The sequence below is a fragment of the Lepisma saccharinum genome, chromosome 7, assembly GCF_977018435.1.
Source record: "Lepisma saccharinum chromosome 7, izLepSacc3.1, whole genome shotgun sequence".
NCBI lineage: Eukaryota > Metazoa > Arthropoda > Insecta > Zygentoma > Lepismatidae > Lepisma > Lepisma saccharinum.
Window position 1 is genome coordinate 85572338 of NC_139235.1, and position 19258 is coordinate 85591595.

General features: G+C 37.8%; 1 protein-coding gene across 3 annotated transcripts in view; it reads left to right on the forward strand.

Annotated features, from left to right (window-relative positions):
- LOC145989986 (uncharacterized) overlaps positions 1 to 18151 on the forward strand; it is a 42496-nt gene extending 24345 nt beyond the window's left edge. For 2 of the 3 annotated variants that reach the window (XM_083125551.1, XM_083125552.1), the window contains exons 6-7: positions 10160 to 10720; positions 14394 to 18151. In XM_083125551.1, coding sequence (XP_082981677.1) covers positions 10160 to 10720; positions 14394 to 15585 — 1753 coding nt within the window. In that variant the 3' untranslated portion in view covers positions 15586 to 18151. The remainder of the gene's footprint in view (positions 1 to 10159; positions 10721 to 14393) is intronic. The other variant, XM_083125553.1, reaches the window with a different exon arrangement.
- Positions 18152 to 19258: the final 1107 nt, after the last annotated feature.

Consider the following 19258-nt stretch of genomic DNA (forward strand, 5'->3'; position numbering starts at 1 on the left):
TATTCTTGACATTCGGGAACAAGAAGAAGTCATTGGGTGCCAAATCAGGACTGCAGGGCGGATGATCCATCAATTCGATTTTTTGACTGTTCATAAAGTCGGTTGTTAGACGAGATGTGTGACAGCAGGCATTGTCTTGATGAAGAATGATCCGATGGCGTTTGTTTGTTTTCCGTATTTGACCGAAGACCTCTGGCAAACAAATTGTTGTGTACCATTCAGAGTTGACCGTTCTACGTTCCTCTAAAGGCACAGTTGCCACATGACCAGTTTTCCCGAAAAAACAGGCGACCATTTGTTTCGATGTGCTTCGAGCGCAAACAACTTTTGTTGGATTGGGTTCATCTTGAAACACCCATACAGTCGACTGCTGTTTACGTTCCGGCTCATATGCATATATCCATGATTCGTCACCTGTTACAATCTTATATACGTCTTTTGAAGCACCACGATTGTATTTATTGAGCATTTGTTTGCACCAATTGATGCGAGCGTCTTTTTGAGTTTTTGTCAAATTGTGTGGGATCCAAAGAGAACATACCTTTCTCACAGCTAAATGATCATGTAATATTTTATATATGCTGGTGGAACTAATGCCTATGGTTGCCTCAATCTCACAGTATGTCACATGACGATCTTGCAGTATTAGGTTTTGCACAGCATCAATGTTTTCTTGAACAACAACTGATTTTGGACGACCTTCGCGAATCTCGTCGGTGAGCGAATGGTGGCCACGATTAAATTCGTTATACCAGCGTTTCACAGTGGCAAAGGATGGGGCTTCATCGCCAAATGTGGAAGTAAGTTGATCGATGCACTCTTGTCTTGATAATCCACGTCGAAAATCGTAAAAAATCATCGCACGAAAATGTTCACGAGTTAATTCCATTTTATTGTTGTCGCGCAATCTCCAAGGCAACATAAACAACACAAATGAAGCTATTGACAAAACATTTGAAGTGCGTTATGGTCAATAATGCCAGACGATTCCGTGCAAACGTCAAATCGCGCCTAACTTCAATCAGTGTTGCCAAGGCTCAAAATATAAATAGTGACCCTCGTAAGACATAGAGATCAAAGTGACGTCTAGGGAGAGAAGTTCGCATGCCATTGCACAAGATTTTAATTGGATACATCCATGAAGAGCTGTGCATTATGAATGGTTGTCACGAACAATTACCAGTGTGATGCTTCCATTAAATGAAAAGTCCCTCACAGTGACAAGGCTAATGTTTATGTTCATACGGAAGTTCATAAACAGGATATTCGATGCTTTTTATCTGATAACCCATTTTTGACAGATCAAAGCTGACTGTGCTGGTAAGTTAATGGTGTGGTGTGCTGTGTGGAACACGATTGGTTAGTCAATTTTCCATCAATGGAACCTTAAATGCTTAGGGCTACTTTGATTTGTTAAATAAACAGGTTTTTTCATCCTTGCTTATGGAAGAAGGTACTTTTTACAGAGTTTTTTCAGTAGGGAGGAACACCAGAACACTATGGGAACGTTGTGAAGCAGTTTCTGTCCAAAGTTAGTTATCAGATGACAAGGGTTGCATATTCTGTTTTTGAACGTCCTTAGCCTTGTCACTGTGAAGGACTTATAATTCAATGGAAGCGTCACACTGTAAATTGTTTGCGACAACCAGTCATAATGCGCAGCTCTTCGTGGATGTATCTGATTAAAATCGTGTGCAATGGCATGCGAACTTCTCTCCCAAGACATCACTTTGATCTCGATGCATTACCGATGTGCTAAACAAATTTTAAGGCATTTTTCTAACACCTCGAAAAGGAGCAAATTGGTACAAGAATTCTGTCATAACTTGTTACTGGTTAAAGATATGTCAAAAAAAACCCTTCACCATTGCATTTCTCATAAAATTCTAGCCTGATTTGATATATCACCCCCTTCCCATTTAAAATTCTGAAGTTGAATTCAAGATGGCGGACATAAAGATTGCCGCCGACCACGCGGGTGGCGTCAATGTGGTTCCCCCTTGGCCTGATAACGATTGGTCATCACCATTTCCATGTTGCACGCTGCAGTGGCCTTGTACCGAGGGTGTTAAGTGACTTTTTGAGCCACCCTGTAGTATATTAATAACATGGTGTGAAAACAGTCTTGTGCCAAACAAAATGCTGCTATCATGTAGTCAATTGACATGTACCAAACAATGAATTTATGACCACACATACTTATGTATATTTCTATTCTGTTTGATGGACTACATTAAATAATACATTGTGTGAAGTGCCACATGGGGAAATTACTGGGTGGCCTTGTTCAGGCAAGGCGGTGTGGTTGCGTGGTTGCATATCAGCCATGAACAAGGCCACCCATTAACTTCCTCACCACATCACAACCCCCACCCTAACCCAATCTACACCCTACCCCCACCTCATTCCACCACACACAGTTTTCGATGAGCCTGGTGACAGAACAGGTCCCCCCCCCCATACTTCTACTTCTTTGATCAAGACCTGGCAACTCTGCAGGTCTCTAACTTCCGGTTCCGTCTTTTCTTCTTCAACTGATGATGCAGCTTGTGTCTGTGAAAATTCTTTGCTTATTACTTAGTCCTTTTGGTCTTTTTGGATAGGGTGTCATTTTAATGGCACCCACGGACCACGGAAACGTGTAGAGGATATCAAAACAAACAGCTTTTCTCAGTAACATTTTTCTCGTTGGTGCGTCGTTTCGGCGCTACAGTCATTCAAGAAAGCCTGTTTTGCCACCTGAATGCTGGCAACCACACACAACATTTGATTGCATTTGTGACGTCATATCCCGTCGTGAAGCGATGTGTTCTAGGGTTGCCAGGAACACACATATTCTGTGAAAAATGACATAGCTACAATCAGCCACATTATGTACCGTAAAACAAAACGAGAAAACACGTTCTGTAACCTAACAGTAAGTAAACAAAGGATACGAAAATTGGTAGAAAGAAAATCGAATTCAAGTAAAAGTGGTCATATCGAATTTTGTTTCAGCTTATATGTCGAATATTTGCAAATGTAGTTACCAAGTTGGCATCTACAATTTAGTCTTATCCACTTCGTCCTTCTGATACTAGTTGACTGTGACACACTGAACAGCTCAAAATTCCAAAGGTAAGCAACACATAGGTTAATATAATGTATATTCAGGGCATTATGAGGCAAGTGGCAAAAATGGTTGAAAATACAGGGATATAAGTAATAGTAATACAAGCTCTCTGATGACTGTGTTTATCTATGCACCGGACACATGTAATAGTTTGCAAATGTGAACAGGACGGTATATTCGCTACTGATTCATCAGTAGATTGTTACTGTGATTGTACTTGTTTTAGCCATAATGTAGCAACGTGAACCTCGGATACTTCCCTTACCAGCACAAGAGTACAACATGACATCTGGACACAAACCTGTAGATATCATCCTTGCAACGAGATTTGAAAATATTTGACATATAGCTGGGCGTAAACAGCCACATGTAAGCTGTAAGTCCAATAAAATTTATTGTTGTTGATATTTGACACAAAGGCTGAGACAAAATCCGATATGGACACTTCATTTTGAATACTTTTTTTTTACCATTCTCTTATCGTTGGTTCACTTCCCCCTTCCCCGAAGGTGACTGCTGATCTTCTGGCTGTTAGGCTATGATGTTCGGTCTTCTGGATGCGTTTCTCGATTCGTTTTACAGCTAATAATGTGGTTGGTAGTTTGTCATTTTTCACAAAATTTGCGTGTTACTTGCAATCCTACCGTGTGCTGTTTCGCCGCAGGAAATGACGTCACAGATACGATCAAATGTTGTGTTGGGTTGCCAGCATCCAGGCGGCAAAATGGTCTTTTTTGAACGGCTGTAGCGTCGAATCGAAGCACCAACGAGAAAAATGTTACTGAGAAAAGTTGTTTGTTTTGATGTCATCTATACGAATCTGTGGTCCGTGGGTGCCATTAAAATGACACCCTGTATATATGCAAGCATGCACACACGCATGCATATACACACACACATACATATACACACACATACATACACACATACATATACAGGGTGGTGCAAAATTCCGTTTACAATGCGGAGGAGGTGAATCGCCAAGTAAAAACAAGTAAAAAATATCGAAATCGGCACCGTTTGAGAGTGACTGACATGCTAAAATTGCCTCACACCATGTGTAAAGCACAATAACTCAAGAAGGAAGAAAGATATCAATGTCGGATTAAAAGAATACAAAGAAAGTTGTGCCTGATGAATACAATGGTGCAGCAATTGACCCAGTGTAAATTGCGCAAGGGGACTCTCAAAGAAAGTGGGGAATCCCCTGATGGAAAATATAGGAAATTTACTACTACAGAGTGTCCGAAAAGTCACGCAACCCGGTGTTTTCGACCGTATAACGGAATAGCGAAACGGAATGAGAAGAAACTCTTTCTGCCAAGAGAATGCCCTGTATATTGGGAAAATTTAGAGAGACAAACATATGTAAGAACATGCATGTTTTAATAACAAATAAGCAAAGTGTTGCCAAAGGCGGAAAAAAAATATTTGCAAATCGTGTGTATTGATGCACAGAACTCATTGAGGTAAATTATTGCAACATTTCACAATACCAACGAACAATTTGGATGGCCATCTATTGAATTTGACAGAAAAAGAACTTTGACGAAGTTTCAAAAACATTGCAGAAGGGAATAAATGGGCTGTTCCAAAAATCGATGTTTTCACAATATTACGAGGGACACTGGCAACACTGTTGGTGTCACGTGTCACTAACAGACGTGTTTCACCTCAGGCTATCACACTAAGGCACTTTTAACGACAAAGAAGAAAGTTGGTTATTCTCGAACATATGCAATAAATTACATACACCTTGCAACCCTGAAATGTGGGACAGTTCGCGGCAAACAGCAACCACCTAAGGCACAGAAAACAACAATTGATGCACGTTCTTCTGTACCCACATTTCAGGGTTGCAAGGTGTATGTAATTTATTGCATATGTTCGAGAATAACCAACTTTCTTCTTTGTCGTTAAAAGTGCCTTAGTGTGATAGCCTGAGGTGAAACACGTCTGTTAGTGACACGTGACACCAACAGTGTTGCCAGTGTCCCTCGTAATATTGTGAAAACATCGATTTTTGGAACAGCCCATTTATTCCCTTCTGCAATGTTTTTGAAACTTCGTCAAAGTTCTTTTTCTGTCAAATTCAATAGATGGCCATCCAAATTGTTCGTTGGTATTGTGAAATGTTGCAATAATTTACCTCAATGAGTTCTGTGCATCAATACACACGATTTGCAAATATTTTTTTTCCGCCTTTGGCAACACTTTGCTTATTTGTTATTAAAACATGCATGTTCTTACATATGTTTGTCTCTCTAAATTTTCCTAATATACAGGGCATTCTCTTGGCAGAAAGAGTTTCTTCTCATTCCGTTTCGCTATTCCGTTATACGGTCGTAAACACCGAGTTGCGTGACTTTTCGGACACTCTGTATTTTCTACATAATGTTGAGATCAGAATGTAGGCAGTAAAATAGGACGACGTATGTCCACATGTCCCACTATTGCTGGGACACCGGCCCACACTCGGGAAATAGGAAATTCACCCGAAAATGACGCTATGCTGTCAGATTACGCTGAGATTGATTTCAGCTAATTGATACAGAAAGCCCCACTAGAGGTGCTGGGAGTGTAGGTCACCTGTTACGTATTAGTGTTGGTGGATACTACGTAGAGAGTGTAGTCGACCGTTGTTCTTCCTGTCTGTTCTGCATGTCGCAGCGTGGAGTTTAGTCTGGCGTGTGTGTGTGTGGTTGAATTGCACCAAGGAATATTGTACATAGAGTACGTATTCCCGTGTTCTTTCTCGGTTTGTAACAACTGCGTGGACACCTGTGTGACATTACGTGGGTGCTAATCACAGTAGTTGTGATCCGTCACTGGGCAGTTCTCGAACAGGACAATGGTGGAGTACTCTACCCACGAGCTTGCTGATATGCATCTCGTTTATGGAGAGGCAAACCGAAACAGCCGTGAAGCATGGCGTTCATATCACGAACGTTTTCCCAATAGGCGGTTACCAGCACATGCACTCTTTCAAAGACTTGATGCTCGACTGTGTGAAACTGGATCTCTACTACCCCATAGGTGGGATTGTGGAAGACCCAGCACTGTGCAATTTGAAGAGGACGTGTTGGACGTGATACGAGACCGTCCTGACACCAGCACACGTGTCATTGCTTGTACACAACAAATCCACCATAGCAATGTGTTCCACATTATTCAGGAGGAGGGATTGCACCCATACCAATTGCGTAAGGTGCACCACATACTGCCCACGGACTTTCCCCTACGCATGAATTTCTGCCAATGGTACGTGCAACCAGTAGCGTACGCAGGATTTCATCAAGGGGGGGGGTTATATCTAAAACTTTTTCCAAATTCACATTACCATTGTTTTATTATACTTTAATTAATTAATAATACTGATAATTAATTAATTAGTTTAATTACTACTAGTAATACTACTAATGCAGCTGCTGTTACTACTAATATCACTACTATTATTAAGTAGTAGAGATCTACATAAATATATTTATGAAAGCAATAGGACACAATTATTTTCTAGTCATTCGATTGTTAACAAATTCTTGGGAGTTTTTTTGGTTTCTTTGTTACGAAATAATTGTGTAGTCAATGGTTATTTATTTATGATAGTCCATAAAAACAATCAAATATATTAAATTAATGAAATAATCAAAATATGAAACTCAGCCAAGGAGCCGCAGCATGGAGCCGCACTAGTCTAGTCTGACAACCTCGCGGGAGATCCCCGGAATTGGTTGGAATTTATCCAGCCTTGTCCCCGCACCCAGCATCATATCAATGGGTACCTGAGAGCAACCCTGGGGGATAAATGCTGCCGGAGCATGGTGCTGATCACATCACTCCCAAAATGGCCGAGATTGAGAATGTGTGGAGCCCCACCACACCACTAAACGTGCTTTCATGACACGGTGCTATATGCATGGGGGAATTTACATTATCTTTACCTATGGGAACTCACATTACCTTTACCTATGGGAACTCACCCAGGATGATGATGAGGCAGGAGAATACATGTTGCTAAATTCCACTCCACTGAGTGTATGTTTTTGTTCAAAAGTAAGTTTATAGACATTCCAACACATTTATCACTTCTACGTGATTCACAAAGCACTTCTTCAACATTATTGAACTTTGCGGCGGCTTAAATTGTTTAGACATATCGACGGATCCCAAACTACACTGTAAAGATTTATGAGAAACACGCCAATGCCGCTCTCAAAATCTACTATGCACGGGCACTATAATTCACACCTGGTTGTCTCGTTGTTCTTGCCAACAAAACATTTCACAATAGTTAAGCTTATTGTAGTTCGATTTCAGAAATTCAAATTTACCGCGCAAACAATGGAAAGGTGGACTGGTGATCGTGTGTTCTTGTAGGCCTAGCATTTGTCTACATTAGCAGCTTACAACGAACCAAGAACTTTATTTAGTTAAGGCTCATTGTTCACAGAAAAAAAAAAATGCATGTTCTATGAACATTGTTGCAGCTGATGTACAAAACAACTTTTTTCTTTTAAATCATAGTTGCCCTCATATTTAATTTTCAAGAATTTGTGTTTATTTTCAAGGCATTCACTATTAAAGATGCGTGTGTTTGAAATGTGCTTTTCTCCATGCTGCATGGGAATAATAATTCAAATTATTATTATTAGTATTGTTAATATTATTATTATTATTATTACTATTTTTATTTTTATTACTGTTGCAGATCTTTGACTGTGATAAATTAGCAATTTTTATTTTTTTTCTACAGCATTTTCCATAATATTTCAAAAGCTCAAGGGGGGGGTTTAAACCCGGTAACCCCCCCCTTGCGTACGCCACTGCGTGCAACAAACTCTTGTCATTCCAGATTTCCCAACAAGAGTTTTGTGGACCGATGACGCAATGTTCACCAGGGACGGCATGTTCAATAGCCACAACAGCCACATCTGGGATATGTACAATCCGCATGCAATCATTGTGCGCCATCATCAACATAGGTTCGCAGTAAATGTGTGGTGTGGCGTAGTAGGTGACCACTTGATAGGCCCGTACATTTTGCCCTCTACTTTGTGTGGTGGGAATTATCGGGTGTTTCTACATGACGTATTACCTGAACTTTTGGAAAACATGCCACTGGCAAGTAGACATCGTATCTGGTTTCAACACGACGGCCTTACTCAACGATATTTTTGGCGATCGTTGGATTGGCAGGGGTGGACCTTTACCGTGGCTACCTCATTCCACCGACTTCACACCACTGGATTTCTTTGTGTGGGGAGAAATGAAAAGCTCGTGTATGAAACCCCTGTGGAAAGTGCTGAGGATCTCGTTGCTCGTGTTAGTGCTGCTGCTGGGACAATTGTTGACATGCCAGAGGTATTTGCGCGTACCAGACAATCAGTGCTTCGCCGATGCCATCTTTGTCTTAAAGTCAATGGTGGACATTTTTAACAAAGTCTCTGAGTATACCGGTGTTTGTGAGCCCCTATCAGCACCGCATAGTGTCCTTTAGTGAAAGGTGCGAGTGAAGATGCTGGAGATCGGTGTACTTCATACCATCGATCTGCATGTGCGGAGGTTGTGCGCTTCTCAGTGGAATCCCTTCAAGATGTGCTGTGCCTGGAAATGTTACATGCCATTGTGTGCGTTTTCTCGCCATTCTCTGTCTTCATTCCTTCGAGGATTACTCACTTTCTTTTGGAGAGCTCTCTTGTAGTATGTACAGCCTGATGACATGTGGCCATTGTTTAACTTTTGTTTTTCGTACTGCAAAGTAGTGTGTCAACATTAAGGGATTGAAAGGGCCTCCCCGATGGTGCAGTTTTGTAATACACACAAATGTATTAACAATATAAAGGGTCTGTGTGATTCCAATGTATCAAAAAAATTACTTAATCAACTTCAAGATATCTTATTTTGCAATAATGTTCCATCTGTCAGATAGATTGTTCTGCAAAATACACTAAGAAAGTGAACGGATTGAGAACATTCTCTTTTATTTCCCATGCAACTTTCTTTTTCATTTTTGATAAAAATACAAGCTAAATTGAGAGAAACTTGCATCAGGGCATTTAAAAATATGCATAAATTTAATGGTTTTTGAATTAATAAAAGTTGCAATTTTTCACATCTGCGGAGAAAAAAAATGGAATAGAGAAAACAACTTCTTCTTTTTTTCATGTTTTACCAAAATTTACACATAATTCGCAGAGCCAATAATTGACGTATAATTCCCAGAATTCAAAGTATTCCAAGTAATCACCTAAGTGATTCATTTTTCATATCAACAAGTTCTTTGCTAACAGCACAAGCATAGTATTACAATAATTTTGGGATAATTTCAAAATGATGTAAAGAAATGAAAATTTGGTTAGAAAGTTAATATTTGATTGTTACATATACCTATTAAAATTTCTTACGGTTCTTGTGAAATTTTGTTTTTTATTATTGTATCGAATCAGTATTTTTCAGGAATTTTGTACCAATTTAAATTTTTTCGAACCTATTTTAGGATTTTTGAACCTAATTTAGGATTTTTTGAACCTATTTTAGGATTTTTGGAACCTATTTTAGGTTTTTTAAAACCTATTTTAGGATTTTTAGAACCTATTTTAGGATTTTTAGAGCCTATTTTAGGAACTAAAAGCACATTTTTTACAACCGAAAAATCCAAGATCTAGTAATTACATACAAATCCGGGCTCTAGTGATAACCAAGTGTCACCAGAATTGATAAGCATTTTAAATCGTTTGAAACAACAGTGAATTTTTAACTGTGTTGTACCATGAACTTAAATAGTGAAAGTGTAATTTTTTCTTCTTCTGAATGTTAATATAACTGAACTTTTGTGGATGTGGATAATATGAATGTAATTCTTCAAGAATCATTTAATGAGTACTTGGGAACATATATAATTATGCATAATTAATGCTATTTATTGCATATTGAAAGAATCAAAAATGTAAAAAAAATGTTCATAAAATTTCATTGTATGAAGAGAATCAAATTAAAAATGAACCTACATATTTGTGTGTGTTATCTGAAGGCAGTTTTCTTTTTCAGCATGTGTAACTCTGAAGATGGAAGCCATTTAAAGGATTCAAAAGATATTTGTACAATACGCCAGTTTGCATGTGTGCATTGTCCAAAACGTTATAGCTTTAAATGTAGGCTAGAGAGACATATGAGAACTCATACCGGTGAACGCCCTTTCAAGTGTCAGTTTTGTTATATGGCATTCGGCATGAGACACGGCCTAACAAACCATATAAGGAAAGTCCACAGTGAAAAGTGTCAAGTCAGGTGCCCACAGTGTGACCAAGCTTTTGTGGACAAATCCAATCTTCTAACTCACATTTGTCGATATTCTAAAACAAAATGCTTTAAATGTTATTGGTGTGAGAAATCATTTCGTTTGGTTAAGAATTTGCACAAGCACATTAAGATCCATAATGATCAATACATTTCTATGTGCACGTATTGCTGGAAACCTTTTTCTGATGATACTGATTGCAATGCACATGAGAATAAGTGTGAATCCAAACCACAAGAGTCTGAACTTGAAGTAGATAGAAGCATCAATAACAGCGATCATCATGAATCAGAGACAAACCTCAAGGAAAGGTATGATTCATTTTTTTTTCATGAACTTTACACTAACTCTATTTTAAAATTCTTGTCTGTGTGATTATTTAATATGTGTTTACTAACTATAAGAGTCTGATGCCAGTAGTATAGGCAAATTAGGGCCGGAGAGGGAAAAAAAATTTGGAAACTAATTTTTATTTTATTACATTCTTTATGACTCCCCTGTACCTCCAGAGAAAAATCACCAAAAATTGGAGGTGGGGAACATACAGAAATTTTGAAAAATGTCCACAATTTCGAAAATTTTGAAAACTTGCATTTGGGTGATAACGGTGAGTCACAAAATGATTCTACTTGCTCTGTTTTATTTTAAATGTTTTCAGAAGTGTAAACTTTGTAAAAAGAAAGTACAAATGATTGAAATTTAATAAAAATATTTACATAAATTTTATCCTTCTTCTTCCTCTTTTCCATTTTGCCTCATAGCATCGGGGTTGCCTCTATCCACTCCTTCCATCTCTCCCGTTCCTTTTCCATCCTCTTCAATTCCCTTATTCCTTTTCCTTTCTTTCGTCCTATTTCTTCTATTCCTTTTTCGAATGTCTTCCGGGATCTACCTCTTGTTCTCCATCCCTCTGTTCTAGCTTCCATAAATTGATTTGCTTTTCTATCTTTGTACATTCTTACCACATATCCGAACCATTTTAATTGTCTTTGTATCAGTTTTTCTTCTATTGGCTTCTGATTCTTTCATTACATACTCTATCTCTTCTTGTTTTACCAACTATTCTACGGAAACATTTCATCTCAACTTTCGTTATTTGTCTTATTTCTTTTCCTCTTACTGGCCAGCTTTCACTTCCATATAGTAGAATTGGTTCCACTACTGACTTATACACTTGTAGTTTAGTTTTGTTGTTTATTTCCCTTTTACCAAAAATTGTCTGGCTTAGTTGGTAGTATGCATTGTTAGATTCCCTTACTCTATTAATCACTGTCTCTTCTATTCTTCCTGTCTGGCATCGCCTTGTAATCAAGAGGTCGTGGGTTCGATACCTGATGGAAGAACATAGTGATTCGGATCCCGCTTTAAACTGTAGGTCCAGTCCTGATCAGCCTTACTGTGCATAGTGTTCTTAAAACACCAAATCAACCAATCTTCCTGTCTGGTTTATGATTGTTCCCAGGTACTCGTATCTTTCTCTCTGCTCCAGTTCTATTCCATCGCAGTATTCGTTCTATTACTTCTTCCATTCTTCCTATTTGCATCACTTTGCTCTTATTTGTGTTTACAGACATTCTTTTAGCCCGTAGCACTTCTGCTCATTCTGTAACCACCTCCTGTAGCTTGTTCTGTGTATCTGCTATTAATATTATGTCATTTGCATATAGTAATGCTTGGCAATGTATCGGTCTCATATTCCAATTACCCACTTTTGTTCTTGCTGTTCTTCTTTTGCATATCTTTAGAGCTTCATCCATAAATACTATAAAGAGTAGCGGACTCAAGCTGTCTCCCTGTTTCACTCCTTTCTCCAACTTAAATGTGTCTGACATCTTTCCATCCAATCTTACTATTCCTTCTACTCCTTTATATGTTGATTTTATTACTCGAATGAGTTTTCCTGGAATTTTTATTTTCTCTAATATTGCCCATATTTCTTCTCTGTGTACAGAGTCAAAAGCAGCCTTTAGATCTAAAAATGCTACGTTCATCTTTTTTCCTTTTTCTAAGTATTTATCACATATTCTTCGGATGGAATATACGTGATCTTGTGTTTGTCTCCCAGAACGAAAAGCAGCCTGTTCTTCTTCCATATCCTTTTCTATCTTGTATCTTAGCCTTACTTCCAATATACTTGAGTACATCTTAAGTGCCACGGTGGATAGACATATTGCACGATAGTTCTCACAGTTGATTGTGTCTCCTTTCTTATACAGTGGTATAATAATGTTCTTTTCCCATTCTACTGGTAATTTCTCATCTCTCCAGATCTTCTGATACAGTTTAGTCATTGCCTCCAAGAGCATGTTTCCTCCATATTGATATATTCTGGAGCTATTTCATCTATTCTTGCTGCCTTTCCATTTCTTACTCTTTTCACTGCTTCATATACTTCTCCCATTTCAATTTCCTTTACTAGCTCTCCTATCTCATTTTCTTCTTTATCCTGCTCTTGTATTCTTCTTCTACTCCTTCCTGTTTTTGTCTATTATGTTTTCCAATCCTCCCGTCTGCTGTTCCTATGCCTTCCTTTTCAAATTTACTTTCAAAGTATTCTTTCCATGTTTTCAACACATTTTCAGTTCGCATTTCTAGAATATTGGCTTTGTTTCTTACACTTCGTACTCTTCTTCCATCTTTTCCTCTTATTCCTTTTATTATGCACCAAAATCCTTTCTTATTCTTTTTGTATTGTGATTCCACTTCTCCAAATTCTCCAATGTTTTCCTCTTTGCTTATCTCACTATTCTTTAAGCTGTGTTTCTTTTTTCTAAATAATGTAATTGGTCTTCATCTCTTCTTGTATTGATATATTTTTTCCATGCTTTTTTCTTCTCCTGTATTGCCTTTTTCACCTCTTCATTCCACCATCTGGTTCTTTTCCTTCCTGTATTCGCTCTTTTCTTCCCACATACCTCTTCCGCTGACTTGAGTATTATATCTTTGATTTTTTTTCCACATTTCCTCTATATCTCATCTTCAAATGATTCTTTGTTTAGTCGTTCTCCTACTTTATTCTGATATTCTTGTTTTTTCTCTTTTTTCTTCAACTCTTCTGTTTTTATTTTGTAATAGATCTTTTTTTTTCCTTCGTCATCCCTGTGTAAAACCGTGTTTCTGCTACCAGCAGCCTGTGGTCGGTTCCAAGTTCTGCTCCTCTTATTACTTTTATGTCTCGGATATGTTAAATTTTATCCAAATACTTGAATGTATCGAGTATTTTGATTACCTATTTTTGGAATGGCAACCCATCTACTCTGAACAATTTTCATGTTAGCTGAATGAAGAAATAAGTTGCAAGTCCTATGTTGGCACGATTTTCAATTAATACATGATTATTAGAAGATTATATGCCAGCGGTATTACTACTGACTTCTCATATCCATGGTTATTAAAATGTGAATTTTATTGTTTATTTTTTCATCATATTTTCTATTTTTTACGTTTAGGTCATTTTTTTTCAAGTTTTCAGTACATTTTTGACCAATGTTCATGTTTTACATTTTCCTGTGTGTTTTTTTTTTGTATAATTACAAAAAGAAAATAGTAATGTAATTGCATTACGTTTCACTTACTCATTTTTTAGACAGAAAGTGACATTGGCATGATGTCGGTAACAATGAAAACAGGAATTCTATCGCCATGCGATTGTAGGAACAAAGCAACATGCTGCTCGACATTACCTACTGGAATTACTCTCAATAAGATAAGATTTTTATACCTAAAATTCACAATTTCAGTTCTAACCTTTCAGAAGTAAGAACTGTGCCATACTGTCATACCGTGAAATAAAGACAAAATTTTTGGATCACATCTCAGATAGTTTTACGTCTTCAAAATCTGAGCCATGTGTATAATTCTATATTGAATGCATCCAAGAACATGTAAGAAGTTTGTGGATACAATTTAATTTTATGAAGAGAATCCAAGTAGAAATAGATGTACAGTTGTGTGTTATCTGAAGACAATTTTTTTCTTTTTCAGCATGGATATCTCTAAAGATGGAAGCCAATTAAAGGATTCGGAAGATGTTCATAGAGTACGCCAGTTTGAATGTGTGCATTGTTCAAAACGTTTTAAGTTTAAATGCAGGCTACAGAGACATATGAGAACTCATACTGATGAACGCCCTTTCAAGTGTCAGTTTTGTGATATGGCATTCCGAGAGGCATATGTGCGAACAATCCATGTGAGTAAAATTCACACTAAGGAATTTCCATTTAAGTGTGAGCAGTGTGACGAAACTTTTATGGAAAGATTTGAGGTTGTAGCCCACAGTTATAAACATTCTAAAACAAAATGCTTTAAGTGTTATTTGTGTGAGAAATCATTTAATTTGGTTAGTAATTTATACAAGCACATTAAGATCTATAATCAGTATGTTCTTATATGCACCTACTGCTGGAAACCTTTCACTGATTCTATGGACTGCAAAGCACGCACGAATCAGTGTGAATCCAAACCACTAGAGTCTGAATGTGAAGTAGATGGAAGTAAAAGCAATAATTCTAAATACAGCTGCTTTGTTTGTGGTACAACATTTACCAAGAAATATTTGTACAAGAGGCACATAAAAGTTCATGAATATGTTGAAAGCTTTGAATGCAATGAATGTGGCGAGGTATATCGCCATAAATTTGCCCTAATTCGACATCAGAAGGTGCATTCAGGTGTTCATCAATTTAAATGTATCTGTAATCGTTCATTCTTTAAAAGGTATAATCTCATGGTACATATGCGGTCACATACTGATCATCGTCCTTTTAAATGTAACTATTGTGATAAATCATTCTGTACAGAACGTGCACTAAGTTGCCACATGAAGATCCACTCCATAGAACGTCGTCAGTACAAGTGCATCGAGTGTGACAAAACATTCTATTCCAAAGTTAGCCTCAGAAGCCACCTTGCTGGCCATGCTGGCCAAGCCTTTGTCTGCCAAGAATGTCAGAAATCATTTTCTAGCACAATTCTGCTTAGAAAGCATCAAAAGTCACACTATGCAATGAGATCATTCCAATGCCACTTCTGTGGGAAGGTTTTGAGGACAAATAGAACCCTGATGGAGCACCTCAGGCTGCATAGTGGAGATCGACCCTTCATGTGCGAAATTTGTGCAAAAACATTCATTACGCAATCCACTTTGAAAGACCATGCGAAAATTCACTCCAAGTAATCTACTTACAGAGTTGCTAAAACCAATACTTCACCCCAGAGGAAAGGTTGTACTGTGTTATTCCAGTGTTTAGCCTATGATAATGTATTTCCCAAGAAAGGTGATCTGAAGAGCTTGGATGACATGACATGAAACAACACTCTAAATACTCACAGGTGAAGCAGCTATGTTCTAAAGTATTCACTCAAATTACCCTTGGGAAAAACCAATGTATTCAGATACGTTATGCAAGAAGTGTGAAGAAGAATTTCATCAGAGGAATAGTTTAACAACTCATCTTGCAACACCCGAGGAAAGGAAGGAGGGAAGTATACAGAATGCCACAAATCATTCACTCAAAATTATGAACTTAAAGCACACCAAAGTTCACACTGAGAAGTGTCCGTATAAATGCAAGGACCTTGGCAGTGCCCTCTGTTGGAGCGGTGATCTCACCAAACTTATTAAGATGCATAAGGAGTGTTCCTTGAAGTGTCTGAAATGTGATAAAATGTTCTCTACTAATATTGAACTAGATGATCACAAAGAAATACATAAGAAATTCTTGATGTAACTTGGTGTTCTTTGCAGTGCTGTTCTATTGTCAAGGATTATCAATAAAGTTGTATGTGAAATGTGCCTGCTACGTCTGTGGTGGTGGTCGACTATCGCTAGCCAAGCTAGGTCCAGTTCAAGCCCGTGCCACGATGAAGGTTCTCCCCCCCCCCCCATGAATGGCTATTGTTTCTTTGATAATGTGGTCCCAGTAGTTTGAAGATTTGGCTATAATTTCTGTGTTGCTGAAATCTGGCCTATGGCCTTCATTGATTGAATGTTCTGCTAGTCCTCACTTTTCTGAACGGAAATGTGACTTACCAAATCCCCTTTCTTAAGAGCATGCCACATCACAAAATGGACACTTAAAAAGACAGAATTTCATCCTATCATCGTCATATCGCGATTAGGCAAAAGTGGCAGAAGACAACGCTTAATAACAGAAAATGTTTCCAGATGTGTGTGTAGGGCTCAAAGTGGGGGAAAATCCTCCTGTTAGCAAAATTTTCAGAAACGAACTCCCCTCCCAGATGATACCATATTAAACAATAGGATCCCCCCTCCCCAGCTAGCCCCAAGTCTCAGCCGAACATCCCCTGAGCTAGCAATTTCCACTTAAAGTGCAGATGTGCGTATACAAACACACTAGCCCCATCAGTCCCCTCCTCTTCGTACGCCAGTGCCACTGTGTACAATCAACGAAGTTAGTAATACGTTGTGTTTTATACGACGTATATTGATACACTTGTAGATTGAATTGGACGTATATTGATACACTTGTAGATTGAATTGTATATTCTGCAAATATGCTGTATAAAGAAACAAACTGCCGGAGTGAGGAGTGTGCACATTTTATTTTTTTCACGATCTCGCCACCCAGCATAGCAGATAGGATTGCTCATTATTGCAGACAGTGTATTTTTCTGATTGTGTAGTAATCTCTGCAAGAATCGTGTCGTGTAAACATTTGTACTAATCTGTGAAGTATATATGTTTATAAATAACCCTACCCTTTTTTTAAATTTATTTCATTTAACAATGACATATATCACAATGATTCTGGGAAATATTTGGAAAGCATAGCAAACAATTGGGAATTACATGAATACATGTAAGTTGTGTTTGAGAATACATTCAAACTAAATATATTTATCGAGGAAGCTGGCCAATTACGTATTCAAGAAAATTTCATTATTTTCAAATAAAAGCACCTGATTGGTCTACCATCTTTACCGGCAAACCCCCCCATGAATGTATATATACCCGGTTGATGGCCAGGACTGCACTTTTACTATGATGATGAAAGTGACATTAGCTCTGGAAAGCTTGGAATCTTTTCCACAACTCACCTGGTCGATAGCCCGAGAGAATCTTTTCATCATTCGTCACCAGGAAAGCTTCAAGACTTTCTTCAAATTATAATTGTCAGTTTTGAGATATAGTCTTCTGAAGATGAGTTCAAACACATTCATACATACACTCAAGAAACTGAATGAGAGCAAAAGTTTTGACATTTCCTTCCACAAGTACATGTATTTAGTAATATTTGCGGGAGAATTTTCAATATCAAGTGAGTATTGAGTTTCTCACTGCTTTCAGATTCATAATTACTTTGGTTAAGGCACCAGGGCTGCTTCTGTGAATGTTACTTTTCCAATGCCATGGCAAATACAAATGTTGAGATGAATTCGCCCCAAACTTTAGCAACCTGTAACTACTGAATACATTGCTTTGAGAGTCTGGAATCTCCCATCACAAGATGGCTTATATGGTGTCCTGTCTGCTCAAAAAAATTTTGAGTTATGAATCCCTAACACCTTCCCCCCAAAATCTGAAACTTTGCAGGCCTCCATGTGGGATATGTGTGCAAAACCTGCAGATGTTTCATCAAAATGAAGAGGGTCGAGCAGGGACCATATCTTAATTTAGGTGACTTGACATGGAATGACAAATGGCAAAAAGTATTTTCATACAGTGGAATCTAGATTTTATATTTTATTGCATCATGCATTCAGACTTCTTGGTTCCAGTAAGGCAGTATATTGTAACATTTTTCAAGCTTTTACATTCTTTAGATTAACTTTCTGAATAACTTGATTGGATTTTATTGATAATAAGTAAGTGATATACATGTCACATGTACGTGCCAGTAACTTGAAATGCAGTTATATTATGTAATGCAATGTAAGAGTATGTCAAACTTTATTTCCAAGTTGTCTGTTTTTTAAAAAAATATATTTGATATAACACTACAATATATGTGAATCCTTACCAATACTGACCATAACAGTTTTGACCAGTCTTTTTGAGTGTGTGTGTGTGTGCATAAAATGTAAGTATATGAAAGGAAGGATGGCCAACAAGGGCTAACAAGTCAAAGTCAAAGGAAATAGGATACACTCACCAAACACTAGACAAATTCAAATTTTCATGGCCGTGAGTTGTATCCTCATGGAAGTTAGAGACATACAGCATTTCCAGGTCATGATCGAAGATGTAGAGGTACAGAGAAACTTGTGTTCTTTCACCAGGCTCCTCGAAAGCTGTGATGCCCGTTTGCACCAGCGCTGATTTACGCGCAAGTAAGAGCAAATTCATGGTTAACCCATGAATCAGCTGACTATTTGTTACACCAACAGAAATGTCAGGTAAGCTTGGAGTAAGAGGTGGTCAACTTTACCGAGATCGGCAAGTGTAAATGGAGTTAACCCATGCAACTGATAATGTATCACAGGGTGTCTACCCGTCAAGAAAGTCAAGAAATCAACAGGTAGGTCAAGAAAAAGTCAAGAAATTATGCTTGTGGTCAAGAATTTTTGATATATTTTACAGTACAATGAATTTGCATTGTTATATTTCTGTACTGGGATTTGATAAAATTGAATATTTGGAAATCAAAAATTGTATTGAATTATGGTTAAGATTTTTTCACTTTGTTTCTTAAGAATTGCACTCTTGTATGTGTGAAGTTTTGTAAAAATATTAAATAAAGTAATGTGATCATTCCCCATCCAGGATATAGTTACGTTTGGCCCCATGGTTACTGACGTAACATTCAGAAGTGTTCTTGAGACACAGTTTTGCATTTGTCACTGCAGATGCATAACTTCATTCAGTATTAACACTACTCATAAAAAGG